Source organism: Apium graveolens, unplaced genomic scaffold, assembly GCF_009905375.1.
Source record: "Apium graveolens cultivar Ventura unplaced genomic scaffold, ASM990537v1 ctg794, whole genome shotgun sequence".
Classification (NCBI taxonomy): domain Eukaryota; kingdom Viridiplantae; phylum Streptophyta; class Magnoliopsida; order Apiales; family Apiaceae; genus Apium; species Apium graveolens.
Genome location: NW_027420757.1, coordinates 6,072 through 25,351, shown reverse-complemented (window position 1 = coordinate 25,351; position 19,280 = coordinate 6,072). Strand labels below are relative to the sequence as shown.

The window sequence follows — 19,280 nt, the reverse complement described above, 5'->3', positions numbered from 1 at the left end:
CCATGAACAAATTCAATGGAATGTTTGCAGGCTTGCTTTTTATACGGTCCCTATCATTGTCAAACTTCTTAAAGCATCGTGACTTAACACGGCTTTTGTATACCCTCCAGTTGTCATCAAGCGTCTTCAATACCCAATATTTCCCTTCCTCAGGAATAATGTACTTTGTCTAGTGAAATAATTAACTAAAAATGTTAATTAAGTATTACTAAACAACTAACTAGTTCAATTTAAAAATATAATGAAAATTGAACAAGGTAATAGAAAACCAAAATAGTGCTTTTTACCTTCACTTATTCCCACCAGCCATTTTTTTCTTCCTTTGGAACTCTAGCCAATTAACTAAATCCAGTGGAATATATAACGTTGCTATCATCCCCAAGAAACTGCTCAATTCATTAACTACTTTATCTTTCTTTTAGTAAGGCTGGAATTCAGAATTTAAGCAGATAATTGGCGTATCTTCGAGCTTTCGTGCGAAGACATGATTCATCTTTGTAGGTCCTCTACACCTTTGATTTTTAGTACTACTTTCCCTTATATAAAATTAGACACAAATATTTGTGTGTGTGTGTGTGAGAGAGAGAGAAGGTGAGGGACAGGGAGAGAGAGAGAGAGAGAGAGAGAATATATTGTACCAAGCTTGTGGAAATATGATGATTAGAAGTGTAATAACTCGAATTTTTGAGACTTTGTAAAAACGCTTAATGAATAGTAACCCTGACAGACGGAAAAAACTTTTTAGTATGTTGTGCATGAGAAATTGAGTTTCGGAGTTAATAACATGATTATATGTACCAAATGAATGTATGTAAACGCTATTAGTTTTCGAAGAAAACGAACTTTGAAAAATGACTGTATTTACGAACCATCAAGGATTACGGGAATCACAATATAATTACAAATTTTAAAAACCCTACGGATTTATATCCAAGAATGATACTTGAAAACATAAAGAACGTATACAAAAGGATTTACACCGCGAACCGTTTACGAGAAATCATTATGAAAATGATTAAGCGACCGAGCAAACGCGGGAACGAATAAATAAACATATCGAACCAAAATTACTAAACTAATTAACCATGGTAAGATACTAACCATGGTTAAATCATTAAATAGTAACCTAGATGATAACCTAAAGGTAGAAATAGTGAAGCTAAAACCTAAAACCAAGTAGATTAGTTTGTAACCTAGGAAGCTAGTAAGATTTGTTCAAAGATATGCCAACATACTCTAGTTCTAAGATATATACTATAAGATATACAAATCAAATACAATCTTATGCAAGAATCATTTAAGAAACACAACACAAAACTCACTCTCTCTCTCCCCATTTTCTTCTTCCATTCGGAGAAGCACAAATAGGAAGGGAAATCAAATTCAAAAACCTCTAGTCTATCATGGTAAAAATCCCTCACTAATTCCTAAGCTTCATACATCCTAAACTAAGGTAAGATAAATTTTTAAGCTCATTTTATCAAGGTTTGATGGGTAAAAAAAATCAAGAAAGATGATAGTGAATAGTATGAATAGTAACTTTTCTTTGGTTTCTTGATTTTAATGGTTGATCTAGGTTCCAAAAACCCTACCAAGCACTCCCAAGACTTCACCATCATCAAGAACACATCTCAAGCTTTCAAGAAAGGTATAAATCTTTGACCCATCTTTATTTAAGGTTTAATTTCAAAAATCTTTTGGAACATAGATGTAAAGTTAGTTTTGGTGGTTGATTTGTTGTAATCTTGATGTTTAATTAATTAGAAAACCGTTAGAATTCATATATGTAGTAGTTGTGTTCCAAGGGACTCGACGTCCACTTGCGAAAGATTAAATACCTCGAACTTTTATTAAAACGATTTCTAAAAATCGTATTCCCTCAACTATATTGAAATACCCGAATGATGGATATTAATTCATTTATTTATTTAAAATAGGAGAATTATTCTCCAATAATTATTTATTTCAAACTCGATTAATTATTAAAGTTTACCTTAAATTACTTAAACATAAATTAGTTGAGGAATATTATTTCAAATCATAAAACCTGATTTAAAATACTTTCTGATTTTCGGAAAATCATTCGAATAATTTTAGATCGTCGGAGAGTATTATCTCGACTTATTTTAAATATTTTGAATATAGTTTTAAAGGGAACTCTCCCTCTTATTTATTTATCTGTTGACAACGGTCAACTCACATCCTTAGTACTTACTCCGAAAATTTTCGGAAGTACATATATATATATATGAGATGAGTTGTGCCTATAAACAAGCAAAACGCTTGGGGAACTTCGATATAGTTCGATGATTCCAAGTATATGATAGAATTCTTAAAAGGACAAAGGAGTGGTAGAGATCCAGTACTTTGTGGACTGGGGAGACTGCCATATTAATTTTCCGTATGAGAAGGTACCATGTGTACTGAGATACATACGAAGTATGCAAAACATACACGGGTGGATTGGGTAGTGAAACAATTACTTAAAATGACAATAAGTTACTTGTCTCCAATATCTCCGTCAGGGCTGCAAAGGTCTGATGATGAGCCTCCAAATTAGTAGTCACAGCCTGTTTGTCCTGTGTGTTTTGCATTTCCCTTTTCTGTTTTTGCATTTCCAAGTATGCATCCATAGTTCCAATTTCTTGGTTGATAGGAACCCTTTCTATCTTGGTGAGATCAACAGGTAGTGGAGGGGGTGGACGTAGTCGAAGGGATGGATGGAGGCCAAATGGTTCTAAGGACGTAGGTGGTGATTTATCCCCATCAATAGCCTTGCAAAACTATAAAAAATAGATAACATCAAACTACAATCTAGAAATCAGGGGAAAAAACCGTGAAGTTCAATAATTTAGAAATGTACCTTTTGAGCATTATTAACTGATGAACGCATCGCTCGTCTGACCATGACATTCTTGTCCTTCTTAACTCTCCTTTTGCGCAACAAAATTAATAATATGGTCAAAAACACAAAAGAGAAGTGATCTTATGATATTACTGAAAACGAAACACATAAGCACTTTATACATGCTAAAGTCATTAACTATCTCAACACAAACATATGCATAAAACAAACAAGAACATAGCATACAAATTTAAAAATCCCAAATAAAAGCAGAGCAGCCAAATTAAAAAAAACACAATCAAAGTTGATTCTTACAAACATAATCATACAAGTTGCGCCCTAATTTAAATAGAGCACAGTCATATTTTCAACATAATTTCTAAATCTTGGAGAAAATCACAATTGAAACCCTAATTTTAAAATCCCCATTTTAAAAGTTTCAACAACATCACAATCGAAGCCCTAATTTTAAAATGCCAAATTTAAAAGCATCAACAACCTCACAATCAAAGCCCTAATTTTAAAGTTCAGTTCTTACCTTTGAGCTTGATTAATGTACGATGTTGAGTTTTCTTCGAGCTTCACTCTCCAACTCCGACCTTGAGCTTCAATCTCCAAGCTTCACTATTTCTCGAGATTCAATCTTTGAGCCTCCAAGGAAAGCTCGTGAATCGCCTTTATCGACTCTGAATCTCCAAGGTTGTGAGTGTACGAAGTCAGTATATTTGTGTGGCTGTGAGTGTAAATTGAGTCCCGTGTGTTTTAACTTAGACAAATTATGTAATAGAATTATTTTTAGTAATTGTACATTTAGGCTCCTGTTTCTGGAAAGCCCGAAAAAAAGTAATAGGAAAGGCCGCTTCTTTTCAAGGACCCGGGAAAATTTTGTGCCCAAAACATGAATTGCTATGCAACGGGTGCTCAAATTCGTTGCAAAGTGTAAATTTTTTTGCCAAAAATGTACTCTTTTGTAACAATTTTAAAATACATTACAATAGCTATACATTTGTCAAAACTACTTAACAAATAGCAACAATTTATGGTCAAATTTTGAAATGAGCATTCCTATAAGCAATCTATGGTGTAGTGGAGGAGAACTTTTTGGCATGATGACCAATAATCATGCGAAAAGTTGGAACAACGCGATCCTTGAAGATAGAAAGTTCCCGATTAGTTCCTTAGTTAGAGCACTATTTTTGAAGACAGTTGAGTATTTCGATGAAAGGCGGTTGGAAATTGCAAACGAGTTATCTAAAGGTCGAGTGTTTACTAATTATGCAATCAAGATATTGAGTAAGTTAATTGTGCATGCTAGGGGTCATAGTGTCAAAGTCAATGATTGAAATTCTTTGTTATTTGAAGTAGTCACTAGGAAATCATGTCACCGAGTCAAATTTGAAGTCTTTAAATTAAAGATTTAACTTAGTTTTACTCACATTTTTCATTTGCTTCAGGATTTGATGATCATAAATATAAAAATGGGCATGGGTGCTCCTATATAATTTTGGGATGAGCATCAAACAATTTCAAACAATTTCAACTACTGAAGTTTATATTGATGAAACGTGTGGAGTGGTCTAAAGTCTCCTACTTTACACCCAAATGGGGTATAAATACATACGAGTAATGATGGATTGCGTTCGAGTTAGCAAGGCCATAAACAACAACGATTTGGATGATGGATTGCCTTCGAGTTAGTAAGGCCATAAACAACAACGATTTGAATGATGGATTGCCTTCGAGTTAGCAAGGCCATAAACAACAACGATTTGGTTCATTCATCATTTTTTATGGTTCTGCAAGATGTATTTCATCTTATGCCTATGTTTAAGGCAATATTTTTTCATCACCATAATCGTGTTAATAAAGCAACAACCCACTTGTTAGCTAAGTTAGCTCTTTCAGTAGATTACCTGGTAGCCTTCGGCCTTAATTTATGATTTTTTTGTGCTTGTCGCATGTATATTATTTGAGCTTGTTGCTCCTTTAGTAAAGATTACCTTTATCTTTCGAAAAAAACTATATCCCTAACAAAATTTTTAGAAATATGAGTCAAGAAATATGGCCATATTGCCTTGTATGGGTGGCAATGTTCAATGTAGGGTTCGTGTCGGGTTGACTATGCCCGAAATTTTCATCTAGTCTTACCCGAACGAAACCTGACTTGAAATAAATTAAAGAATTTTAACCTGAACCCAATCTGATGGGTATAAGCATTATAAAAATTCGACCTATTTGACCGGAACTCGGGAGACTCGTGCCTCATGTCACACGCCACATAAAATTACCCGAAATAATCTGACAGAATCAGAAATTTAGAATGAAGGAATAAAGAATAAACTAGCACACCTTAATTTGAAAGGTCACAAATGTAAAGTACCATATTACCATACAAACGAAACAGAAGACAATAGTATGAAGTTTACAAACTTTTAGAAATACTTGAATACATAACAAACTACAGTTAATTGAAGTAAGAATTGCAATAAATTTCAACTCCCCATTGTATCTTCGAAAAAGTCTCCTTGAAAATTGAATATATCCATGGGACTTGCACCTGATAACAGAAGATTTATAATCCAAATTAATGATATTCAAATATGAACAGTTGCAATTGTTTACACATTTATCCACAAATAATTAAATGCATTCTACGATATTAAAAAAAAATAGAGAGCTTCATCTCTTGATTTAGTGAGACAATAATAACTCTAGATCCGGTCTTGATTTATATGACACGTTATGTTAATGCAGCAAATTGTATTTAAGTTCACTGCATTGCAACTTTGATTTGTTTTCTCTGGAAAGAGCCAAACGATAGAAAATATGGTCGTTCCATAATTATGTGCACTCCATCCCCTGATACCATGTAAGTAATATGTAGCTCTAAAACCTTAAACTGTAGAGGACGGTCAAAACATAATCTTATACTCTTTCAGTTTGGATTTTTTTATTTCTTAGTCTTATTGCGATTTTGTATGTTGTTTCTTTGAGTTTTAATATATTTTCCTTAGCAACAAAAAGAAAGAAAGTTCATTGCATTTACCACAAATTATCATGCCGAGCAGATCATACCAGCAGATTTTTATGAACAAAAAATAAAATTACAGATCAAGTACTAGCAGAGACACAGTATAGGACATTGAGAAGAAACTAAAAGGAACAAATTAACAAAAGATAATTCAGTAAACCAAAAGAAGCCACAAAACATTTCAAAAATGCATAAAAGAACATCAAGTGCAGGTAACCTTTTACTCTGCAACAAGACTTGTATTTCTTCTTAGAACCGCAGGGACAAGCCTTGTTTCTTGAGGGGATCATCTACACAGCAAAAAAGATGACCAAAATATTCTGTATTAATTAAACTACAAAAGTTAAGAAATGCGAACAGAAATTCTCCTCTGCAACTAGGTTTAAGTATGGTATAAGACCTTTTTAGCATTTTCCGGGCTATATTTTTATCAGCTATTCCTTTAGACCTGTTGGTGACAGAGACTTTAGCTTGATGAGATATCGTCGAAATGTTAGCATCAGCCTTGAACAGATTGAAAATATTTAGGATTTTATTACCAATCACCAATTAGAAGTTGGACAAGATCAGAACCTACAGCTAATTGTTAAATATTTAACACAATTATGTTTAACTAATAGGCGAGATAAGTTCCGAACCCCTGACCTCACAGTCAGAATAGAGGATGCCTAGAAATAAGTAGGAAATATACAAAATCATAGAATAGTGACAGATATAAAACCTTGATTATCACAGGCCTGGCAGCTCCAGCACATGTGTCTTCCTTTACTCGCACACTGTTATAGTGCTCCTCGTCATGATATGTCCTGCACAACTAATAAGCATATTATGTTCATACATAAGAAGTTAGTATGATAATGCCATAAAATTAAGAGAGATTAATACATATAATGGTTTGAAACCCAGCAGCAACAGAAATTGAATCCCAATGCCAGCTGAAAAGGATGGACAATATGTTGTGCATACATGTCTATTTTTCTAATAAGCAAGTGCAGAGCTTAAATCTTATAAGACCCAAATGCAAACACAAGGAAACACAATCTACTTTAAACCAGGCCATGACTTTAAATATATTAACTAGCTATCTGTTCATACACATTATAATGCATAAAAGACTATATATTAAATATATCACATCCGTTCGTTTAATTTTAATGACATATTTAACTACCAACGATATAAAAATTATAGCATATGCTTACAAATGGATCATCTGAGCATTGATGAACGCAGTTGTAACTCGTAAGATTAAAATACTCATAGGGTTAATGTGCTTGCTTCATAATTAAACTGGACACTTCTTAAGATTCGGACTTCATGATTTGAAATGTAAAATGGAGTAATTTGTGATCTTTATTAACTACCTAGGTTTGATTCCACCTTTGAAGCAGTCATTTATCTACACTTTATTAGTATATATGGTTATCGATGAGCATTAATCTGCAAAACATTATTAAAAGCTATGTGTGCGCGAATAATTCAATCTCAAACCTAATTGTGCCCTAGGGTATGCAGTTATTATATACTTGATATAAAAACAATAACGCTATATATGCCTCCCACCGAAATAAATTAATCAGTGCCCCAAGATCCACTATTTGATGCTTGCATTCCTTGTTGTATGAAATTTATTACTCTTGTATCTTACTACAAGAGTAAGCACATAATGCATCAATTTATTTACAAAGAGAGCATATTCTATGCATACCTGAGGCAATGCTTTGACAATAGTTGCTCCTGGATTGCCACCAAGTAAGTACGTTTTGAATTTAACAGACATTATAAAAGGTTCTTTATATCCCTGTGATAGCTTCAGATACTTCAACTTTCTGAACGGAGAAGGCAGCTTCCACAAAAAATTCCTAAAATATATTTTAGCTAAGATATTTAAAATAAAGCAATCTGAAAGCCATATGCAATTTAAAACTAAATATCAGCAGCATGCAATAGATTAAGATAACAGGTACAATGGGCATTCTTTATTGCAGGAATATTTGATTTTTCGGGAAGCCTTCCAAATTTATAAACTTAAACTACTGTTCACCAGATAATAGTTTAAGTTTACATTTTGCTGAGGAAACAAGAAAAAAGTTAAATAAATGATTACCTGAATCATAGCAGAGTCGAGAGTAAGGATCTTGGCACTACTCAATTTCGATAACACATTTACGAAATGACGATAAGCTACAATCTAATTTTCCCAAGTCGCCTTATTGTACTGGTTTGTATCCCATAGTTTTACAGATACATTTTCCAGCTCATCAACATCTGATTTGACCTGAAAGATACCAATACAACAAAGTTCGCGGAGTTTTGGTGCCACGACCACAATCTGACAATTACAATGAGAGGGTACAAGTAATCTGGTACCGATCATTAATTAGGCAGGCTAAATGAGGACAAGATATAGTGAAATCGGGTATGAACACATCCCCCACACTAACAAGTGCAGAGAAGAAATGAGTGATATTCTGAGGTAAAGGTACATCATCCAGTTCTAAACTTAATAAATCTGGAAAATCCTAAACTTCTTGTGGCAAATTGCACCTTTTCAAACTGAGAGTTGTGAGGGCAGGCAAGCTCATAGATGACAAATTTCAATAATTTCAAATTTAAAAGTGTAACTTAATTTTAATAATTTTTAATATTTTAGGATTCACCTATCCCCTTTGGTTTAGAAACAATTTAAATATTTTTTTTAGTATTTTAGGAATTAATAATTTTTTATTTGAGGTTAAAAATATTTTTTTAAAAAAAAATTATATATGTAAAACATGAGATAAAGTGATGTTTTGGGGGCAAAACGCTAAATGATGTACTGTTAGGAACCAAAGCATAACTTTAAGTAATGTTTTTTTAGGTTTTAGAAAAAAAACTAAAACTTTACACGATTGAGGTAACACATGGGGCCTTAATTTTCAAAAATGACAATTTGGACCATTATTTACACCAAAGTGATAAATCTGGCTTTATTCAATCGACTTTATAAAGATTTTTTTTGGATTTTTATAATCATGATATTATATTTAGATTTTGAATTATTTTAAATCCAAAATTATTCAATAAGTATTGAAATTTTTTTTAAAACATGACGTTTAATTTAAATTTTACAAAGTCTATTAGTATTAATTCATGTCTTACTAATTAAATAACCTAACTTGTTATACGAGAATATTTTTGCAATTCTACACTTTTTTGCCCACTTTATTTATTAATTTTGGATCATTTCTTATAAACCCATCATTTTTCTTAACGAGTAAATATTTTAAAACAGTCGAATTTTATTGTTTAAAAGTTGAACTCACACACATATCAGAAGTCAAAATTTTAATTTTTCTTGGAGAAATCAAGAACTCGAGTCCTTACCCCTACACACCTTTGTTCGATAAGAGTCATACTTTTAAATATATTAATAATTCTAAAAGTTTAATTTCTTGATAAAATGAATATGTCGAGTAGTTACAGGTAATAAAAAATTTAAAATTAAAATAAACTAATCAATAAATGATTTTTTGTTTTTCTTCACATTCACTATTTTACTAGTTTGGAAATGTGCGATGATTTTTTTAATATTCATACTACTTTTTATTCTATTAAAAATTATAAATTAGTACATAATGGTGAAAAAAATTGATATATATTTTCATATAAAAATCACGTCCCCGGGACAAATTTGAAGCCTAATTAAAGATGTAACTTAGTTTTACCCATATTTTTCATTTGCTGCAGGATATTGAATTTTGATTTTGAATAATTATTCAATAAATATTAAAAAGCTTTTCAAACACATGACACCCAGTTTAAATTTTAAAAAGTCAACGTGTATACCGAGTTAGGGATACCCTTGACCGAACTTTGCAGGATTTAAATAGACAATTACAATATAATTATCATAATCGAAAAGGAAATATAGATAGAGCCACGTTTTTCAATTTGAGCCACCTTCTGCAACCATAAATTTTGAGATGTCACTTTCTCTTCATATTGTGTTGATTATGTTTTCTGGATATTATGTGGATATTTACTATTATTTTCAAAGATATTGTGTTTATATTGTTTATGCAGATGTTTTCTTAATGTGTTGAACAAAGATGATTATATATATATATATATATGAAATCGTGATTTTAATTTATGCTTCTATATGTAATGTTTGCTTGGCATCATATTTTGCTGCAATATAACATTTAGTGTAATATACTTCTTTTGTTAATATTTTTTGTAATTTACGCGATAGTTATTGAATTTATACTTGCAGTTTTGTTAATTTATATATTTTATAAATAATATCCCTGCTTAGAATTAAGTTGAGCAACGTTCAATTTCAACTTTCCGGTATGCATTATTTGTCTTGAATTGGTTATTCATATTAATCAGTTGCTATAGATATTTAAGTATTCATCGATAGAACAAGGGGAATCTAGTCCTCGTACTGTAGTAGAGTCGAGAAAACATTTATAGGCCTATTTGTGGTGCTTCGTTGCTCAGCTCTTTATCTAATTTAAGAAGCTGAAATTTTAGTTAGGGAATTTAGGTCACAGGCTGTGTTAGGCAGTCGAGAAAATATTTATAGCAGCCATACGAAAACACGAAAACATTTATAGCAGCCATACGAAAACATTTATAGCAGCCATACTATCTCTTTCAAATTGAGTTGTTTGTATAATTTGCTGCACTATTTCTGGCAAAAGTATTGTTGGTAATGACATACTTCGCAGAGTTGTTTGTCTAATATACCATCTTCTATGTTCTTATTCTTTTTATATATTATTTCTGTGAATATATTCGGATATTGCAACATGTCATGGCTATAAGTAGTCGCAAAGAGTGAAGTTTGCTCAACTACACAACTTTGGTCTGCACAGTCGAGTCCCGCGGTCGCATGTACTTTCGCAGTTGATTGCCTGATTTTGTCATTGCATATGTTTTATATAATTGAACTTGTTAATGTCCAAAAGAGATTTTTATTTATGTAATGGTTATCTTCGGTTACAATTAGATATAACAGTGATGCACAAAAAAGAATTAAATATTCCCGTAAAGGATTGATTATGTTGTGATTATTGTATCTTAGTGTATATTTGTAGGCATTAAAACCACTATCTGTAGGAAAAATTTATATGTATTTTTTGATTTGAGAGAAGTCGTATTTCTGATCCTAACAAGCAAATAAGGAATTAAACCATTACAAGTATCGAAAAAATTTAAAATAGATAATTGAGTATTAATGTGAATGTTAGGAGTCATATTAATTAAAGACACTACATTTTGCCTGATTTAGAGTTACTATGTTGTAAAATGTTATATCTTTGGTTATTTAAGAAGTGATATGTCATCTTCTATGTTATCATTAATCTTGTTGGTTTGTTTAGTTTCTAGTCTATATTGTGCAAAAAAATTTAAACTTTTGAATATTTACTAATATTGTAAATATTTGCAGGATGTTCACCAGGGACCTGTTAACACTACCCTTCTTCATCTTTAGGATTCACGTAGATCTTCTGATATTTGGAGGTTGGGGGTGGTGATATGTTGAAGTGTCGGCGTAAAAATCAAAATAATCAAGATGATTTTCAACGCTTGATGTTCAGATGGTTCCTTTGCTTCAGGCTACTGATTTCTATGACGTAGCTAGGGTGGCATCTTTACAGTTTGATTGGAGTCTTATATTAGATCTGTTTGAGAGATGGCGGCCAGAGACTCATACCTTTCACTTACCTATGGATGAGTTCACTATTATTCTGCATGATGTAGCTACTCTTTTAGGGCTTCCTGTTGATGGTAATGTTGTTATTTTTTATGTCACCCCTCGCCCTGGTATGACTTGGTCTACTTATGTTGGTGACATATTTGATAGCACTCCCGATCCGAAAAAGACGTGAATGGAGCAAGAGTGCGTTTGGCCTTTATTAATTCATGTGCTCCACCCCATTTACCACATGATGCATTAGCAAATGATATTCGATTCCAGGTGTTGTGTTATTTAGTTCATCTATGTGGTGGTGTACTGTTTACTGATCATTCTAGAAGTCTCTTCCATCCCATGTTTCTGCATTTTCTTAGGGGGTTGCAGTTCTTGCATATTAGTATAGGGAGCTATGCAAGGCAACCAGGAAGGAAGTTGATGAGGTAGCTTTTTAACTTATATTATTGCGGTTATGGGCATGGGAGAGATTTCCCACTCTTGCTCCACTCGCACACATGTCCCTTTATTTGATGCTCGTTTCTGGGAGGGCAGCGTACAGCTCCACATGGACTCGAGTAATTTAGCATTTTTTAATATTTCAGTATTTATTAATCCCCAAATTGGGTTTTAGAAGCAATATGATATAATAAGTAAAGCGTTAATGTTGAATTAGTAAAGCGTTAGGGTTTAGGGTTTGTGGTTTAGGGCCTTTAGGCTCTAAAGGCCCTAAACCATGGAGCTTACCCTAATTCCATCTAAAGTCTAGGGTTGTTAGGCCCTATACCCTAGGAACCGGACTTTATTTTCTTGTAAGATTTTAATTTAGTATTTTTTTTAATATTTTAGGGTTCTTTAGTTCCCAAATTGGGTTTTAGAATCGATTAAAAGAATTTCATATAATACGGAACGCGTTAGGGTTTAGGGTTCGTGGTTTGGGGCCTTTAGGCCCTATACCATGGAGTATAAACCCTAGGAACTGAAATTTATTTCCTTGTAAGATTTTAATTTAGCACTTTTAAATATTTTAGGGTTCATTAATCTCTATATTGGGTTTTAGAAGTGACTAGAAGAATTTCATCCCTAAACCCTGGGAACAGAAATTTAATTTAGATCTTGAATTGAATGTTTACTGTAATATGATTCTAGGTGCTTTATGGTCATTCCTACACTACTACGGGTGGTCGTATCCTCCTTGTTACTCGGATACTCTTGGATGGGCTTGTACCATCGCAGTTCATATGGGAGCCTTACCCTCTTGATGTCATTATTGATCTTCCAGTTTATTGCTTGTCTGGTGAGCGTATTTGGCGATAGTACGAGCCTTTGATATGTATCTTCGTTATGGATCTTCATTGCCCTGATAGAGTTGCTAGACAGTTTGGGCTCGTGCAGACTATTCATGTTGATGTTGTCTACTCGGATGCAGAGCATAATACAAATTTGAGGGGCAATGACAAGAACAAATGGATTCTGAAACATGTATCTAGTACAACTATATGGGTGCGTCGGTTGGATCATACATTTGTAGGACACTCGATTGTTCCTGAGAGTGGAGTGCCCGAGTACCATCATTGGTACTTAGAGAGGACTGTTAGATACATATCTTGTCTTGGTGCATTTAATTATCGCAATGTAAGTTTTCTTCTTCTTAAATCAATTTATTGTATAGGTTGTCCTGCTTGCGTAGTTTAAGTTTAAATGTTTTATTAGTTGCTTTATTTCGTACATGAATCTTGTAATATGTGTGTCCCTTCTTTTGTTCGTTTTCAGGGACTTATGTTTAGGGAGATATTTCAGCGGACACAGGATGTTCTTCCTAATGTGTCTCATTTTGTTGACCAGTGTTGTGATTTTATTAAGGACTACACCTTACATGATTTTGATGAGATGCATATGGAAGTTTCTCGAGCTAGGAAGTTAGAGGAGAGGCAGCAACCGTCCCATCATGGTAGACGTTCCGGTCCACGAGCTCATCGTGGTAGATGAGCTAGAGTTCAGGTTGGGGATGATCCTATTGCTATACACCTTGTAGATGATCATCTACCATTACATATTAATTCTCATGATGTGCCCGAGTCATCTACTCATGCTCGTACTGATCATATGCCTATAGACCTTGGGGATGATCGGGATCCTCCTATACGTGCTTCTATTGGACGACCCACTGATACCATTTTTGTTCATGTGTCGGGACCATGTAGTCACGTCCATCACGATCCTAAGATTCTGGATAGGTATTCATATGTTCCCCCTTTTGATCTTGGCTTGACTCCTACTCCTGAACCTAGTACTGAGTAGCCTCCTACCGAAGAGCCTTCCACCGAGTTATATCTTATCGATCAGCATTTCACTGAGAAGCCTCCTCTTCTGCATCATTCTCACCGGCCTATTGAGCATCTAGTTAGGGAGCTTTCTATTCTATAATTTAGTCTGCATGCACTACGACATAAGTGCACATAGGCAACCCCTACTATACAATTACATAAGGCCTAAATGGTGTTGCATAAGGTAATAGGCAACACCAGGGAGGGGTTGCCAATATGGACGTGGTCTAGACCCCTAATGCAATACTTTATGCAACACCTGTAAGTATTGCATTATACTAATTTTGCAACAGTAGAGGCAAATATTGGCAACTACAGTTAGTGTTGCATAAGGCATGACGGGACATTACACTGGGTCCTACGTCACAAGTGACACATCAGATGTCATGTCAGCAGCAGGGGGTCCACAAAACCACGTCAGCATGCCACATTTCCATGACACGTTAGCATGGGTCCCACCCTGCCACATCAGCTGTGGGCCCACCATCTATTGCACACTACCACATAAATGGCCTACAGCAACATCAAAAAAAATGTAAAAAATACTATAAAATGTTGCCACAAAGCTTAAGGCAACACTTTGGTCAATTTTGAGGGTGTTGAAAATTTGCATGTGGCCTTTGATATTTTGCCAACACATTTTACAGAACAATGCCAACACCAAAAATGTGTTACTATCGACCTCTATGGTAACATTATAATGTCAATAGCAACATCTGAACTGGTGTTGGCTTTAAGTTTATGGCAATACTGGGTTTTTAAAGGCAACACAAATTTGATGTTGCCTTAATTCTTATGGCAACACAGTCTCAGTCTATAGCAACACCAATTTTATTAACATTTCATATCTTTGTCAACACTTACCTTGCTATAGCAATATCTTTTAATTTATTTTTTCCAACATTATTTTAGGTTAAGGCAACATGTTTAGTAAAAAAAATTGACAGGTTTTTGCCTAAATTATAACATCCCATAGTTCAAATCCAACCACAACAACACAAAAACCAAATCCCCAGATGCAAGCCAAGTCAAGAACTACTTAGAAAACTTGAATACATACTTTCAGTCATACAAGCACTACATAATGCCAATATCAATTCCAACATTCCGACTTGATTCTACTTAAATAAAACAAAGTACTTCATTTACAGTCTAGGGCCACAAGAACATTTTTAAAAAGTACCATATATGGTCTAATATCGCAAAAGGCATCATTATAACTACAATATGCAAGATCAAGGACTAGAATTGCTTGCTTCGGTTGCATCACTTGGTGGCTGCTTGCTTGTTCCAGTTGCATCACTTGGTGGCTGCTCACTTGGTGGTTGCAGCTTGCTCAGCTCTTCAATATCAATCTGCAGCTCTGGATTCTTTTCCGCCAACTTGGACATCATCACCTTGATACTGTCTCGAAGCTCTCCAACATTTCGATCCATTTTCTCTTCTATCTCCTGCTTAAGTTCATCCAAGTACTGATCAGACGCACATGTTGGGGAATTACCCTTTGACTCCTTTTTCCGAATAAGCCTCCCTACTAAATAAGAGCGGATGTGTTCCTTCCCATCACGAACTAATTCATTAGCAGCATCAATATTGACATCCTTGAGATTTTTCTTAACATCCTCCTGCAAAAAGAAAAGTTAAAATAATAATATATAAAAAATGCAGCAAATATATACATCCTCCTGCAAAAAGAAAAGTTAAAATAATAATATATAAAACATGCAGCAAATATATTTAATTACCGAAAGATAACTTACAATCTTCTTTTCAACCACATCAGTAGGTAACTTATATTCTCGTTTGGCATCTCTTTTGTGTGTTTTAACGTAAACATCAACATTCGATATTGGTACAATTTGTTCATCGGGTTTAGCAAGGCACTCCCTCTCAATTGCCTTGCATATATGACAAAGATTTTGATTTAAAAATTGCGGAATTGCGGAAATTATAATAAACAGCAGAAACAAATATTTTGACTTACCATCTTATGGCAGACTTGCGCGAAACTCCTATGCCTAACAGTATGTGTTTCTGTTATCTTGTTTCGGGCCTCTGCATATTTTCTGGCCCTTTCCTATATTATGACACAATAACAAATTTAATTGGATGATTTGATTAATTATGCGATATTAATTATAAAATTAAAAAGTATTGGATGAATATAATTTTTACCTGGACTTTTTCATCACCCCAATAATTTAAAAGTATCTTAAAATCTTTCAAAGGAACCTCCCTAGGCCTGTTTTGCAGCCTTAACTCATCGGTATCATACTTACTGTAATGATCCTTCTTGATGGAAGCTTTATACCCCCTAAACTGATCACGCATTGTTGTCATTACATATTTATACCCCTCCTCGGAAATGATGTACTTGTCCTAAACACGAAACAAATCAAGTAAAATCAGGTAAGAACCTGATTCAAGAAATTCTAGAAAATCAAGTAAACTGATCCCAAAATTTTTCTGATGTGAAATGATGTACTTGTCCAATATTTGCATTATCACTTGCAATTTTGTAGTTTCATTTCAGTTTAAATTGATCATATTAGATGCTTAATTATGTTTTAAGAAGGTGGTTGAAAACTTTCACAATTTATCAATCCTGCTAGAAATTATACGAAGAAATGCAAAACAAAAAAATTAATCTGAAAGTAAATAATGGTAACAAGTAATTATCAGGAGATTATTTGAACAAATGATATAATAATTTACCTTGACATATTACCATAAGATTTCTTTATCAGGAACTTCAGACCACGTACGACATGTAAGAGAAACAAACTCCCTTACCGTTGTTCCCAAAAAATTACTAAACTCGTATGGCAAGCGATCATCATCTGATATTGGTTGGCCCAGCTTTGACAGCACGATCTCTCTCTTCTCACCTCGTGTATGGACATGCTTCATTTTTTACTTCCCTTGAGGCTTTTTGATTTTTTCTGGAGGTGCATCTGCTAAAAATTAAGAAAACTTTAAGCATACAATTAATTATCAAGGCGTACGAAATACGAGTGAAATGGAGAATATTACCCTGAGCTTGTTGAAACTGAAATATATCATGAAGGGACTCTATTTGACCCTCCATTTTAGCCTCCAGTTCAGCCTTCATTTCAGCCTCCTTTTCACGCTCACGTAATTCTAAATATCTCTCCATCGTACCAGGACCGCGATTTTTTAGTTGCTTCAGCTTCTCCACAATAGGAACAATAGGAACTTCAGAAGCATCATTCTCCTGAAAGAGACATTAATTACTAAGTTCAATTTTTTATTTTAGAAAAAATAAAAAATTGAATATTGGTTTACCTCAGGCTTTACTGTGTTCACCGGTTTGTCACATGGAAGTGACATTTTAGATGTCCGAGAACGTGTTTTTGGGCCATCAGTCTTAACCACAACCTTCTTAGCCTTTTTCTTACCCTAAACAAAATATATGTTAATATTATAATCGTAATTAAACATGTTGTTGATAATAAACATCATTTAATTCTGAATTATACCTTTGTCTTAACAATATGCTTTTCCTCATTACTTTCTCGGTCCAAATCCTTTTCTGGGCAGCGATATTCGCTTTCATCTTCATCACTCTGTATGTTGAGCCTTACATCTTTCTTTTTGATCAATTTTCCAGTCAACGATTTTATCCCAAGTTCCTTTATTTTTTTCATATTTTCCTCGACATTTTTATTTCTTTGCATTTCATAAGCATTTAATGCATTACCTCCATCAGGTCCTTCCCCAGCTCCTTTTCCCAAATTCTTGTTCGTATCAGGAATTTCAAATCTTTTCATATACTCTGCCATTCCCATCAGGTCAGACTTATCAGATTTTCTCTCTATCGCAACTGCTTTTGAAACTTTGTCAGTAGATTGTGTTTTCTTCCGGGACTTGTTCATTTTCCTGGTCTTCTCTTCATTGATATCCTTTAATGTCACAAACTGACGCTTTTTAGGATTATCCTCTTTCGGATTAACGGGGCTTCTTTTGGGCCTTACAATGACATGAGGTTGCATTTGACGAATTGCCGTCACATTTTTATCGACATCGCAGTCGATAAATAATTCTAGTTCAGAAGCCTCGCTTTTGAAAGTATACTCATTTAAGGCAGGGTCATCAGTAATCAATTCCCAGCCATCACTGTTTTCCTCTTTTTGCACATAAATTCCTCCAATTTCCTTACAGCCAAGTTGGTTGACCCACTCCATCAATTCCGAATATGAGAAGACATAAAGCTCGAAGTCCTTCACTGTATTTACTGTTCCGCCAGCATATTTGTTTTTGTGGAACTCACCCTTGTGATGCAAATTGAAGGTCATAAAGTCACCCCCATCCTGCAATTACAAATTCCAAAAATGATTAGTTTAACGCACACACTAAACTTGTAATCTAATTTACTTAAAAAAACAGGGACGAATAAAATTAAATAAAAAATTAAACAAAATAGTAAAACAAGGACAAATTGAACTTGTAATCTAATTTACTTAAAAAAAACAGGGACGCATAAAATTAAACAAAATAGTAAAATAAGGAGCAAGACCATTATACAATTAGACTTATTAAATTAAACAAAATATTAAACAAGGAGCAAGAAAATTAAATAACAATCGAAATCAAGCACAATTCTTAAATTAAACAAAAATAAAGATCATCCATTGCAAAAACAGGGAAAAATCCATTTAAATCCAAGCACAATCTAGAATAAATAATTCAGGTAAAAAACCCTAAATTTTACAAGCTAATATATGTTAATTTTTCACTTCTGGAATTCTCCAATTGGAATTTGTTTTGTCGGGACATCATCCCTGAACCAGCTCGCTTCATCATCTTGGTTTTCAACAACTGGAAACCTCCTACATGTGCAAACTGCCCATTTATGTCATCTTCACTTGGACTATTCTCGGCGCACTAGTACAAAATGGGCTTTTAGTGTCGGTCAAAATAGGCATGAGGCGTCGGTCATTGGGCGTAGTCTATGTAGGGGACGCTATAGGTATAGTCCTGTAGCATCGGTTAACAGGGCGACGCTGATAGTACATAGGTGTCGGCTGACAACCGACGCATTAGTACACTAAACCGATGCCAAAATTGTGTTTTACAGCGTCCGCGTTTGGAAAAGCCGTGGCATAAAGTATAGGTTTGTAGCGTCGGTTCTGAAAAATGCCGCCGCATATAGTGTTGTTTTTTTAGCATCGATCAGAGAAATGTCGTTGCAGATAGTGTAAGTTTATAATGTCGGTTATTAAGAAAAACTGTCGCATAAAGCCCTTTATTTTTTCGTCGGACATGTGATAAACCGACACCTAAAGTCAAAAAATGATTTTTCTACCATGTTTTGTTGGTACTAATTAACCAGCTTACAAACAATATTAACAAACACAACCAAAAAAATCAGAA

At 34.0% G+C, this 19,280-nt stretch overlaps 1 protein-coding gene and 1 long non-coding RNA gene across 6 annotated transcripts; one reads left to right on the top strand and one right to left on the bottom strand.

The window, feature by feature from the left end:
• The first annotated feature begins 294 nt into the window (after positions 1-294).
• Positions 295-4,782, top strand: LOC141704520 (uncharacterized). The gene is made up of 2 exons (XR_012567992.1): positions 295-1,648; positions 4,300-4,782. It is a non-coding gene; the product is annotated as an uncharacterized LOC141704520 (long non-coding RNA).
• Positions 4,783-5,265: 483 nt separating this feature from the next.
• Positions 5,266-8,775, bottom strand: LOC141704526 (OVARIAN TUMOR DOMAIN-containing deubiquitinating enzyme 7-like). Of its 5 annotated transcripts, none has more exons than XR_012567993.1 (6): positions 7,984-8,775; positions 7,585-7,738; positions 6,598-6,690; positions 6,277-6,380; positions 6,094-6,166; positions 5,266-5,402 (listed from the first exon to the last, which is right to left on the bottom strand). XR_012567993.1 is itself a non-coding variant. In XM_074507764.1 (5 exons), exons 2-5 carry the CDS (start codon positions 7,654-7,656, stop codon positions 5,338-5,340), a joined length of 303 nt encoding a protein of 100 aa, XP_074363865.1. In that variant the 5' UTR covers positions 7,657-7,738; positions 7,984-8,775; the 3' UTR covers positions 5,266-5,337. The 5 variants fall into 5 exon arrangements, 1 of the variants encoding a protein (XP_074363865.1); XR_012567996.1 differs by having other exon boundaries at positions 6,598-6,682; XR_012567995.1 differs by having other exon boundaries at positions 6,277-6,324; positions 6,598-6,682.
• Positions 8,776-19,280: the final 10,505 nt, after the last annotated feature.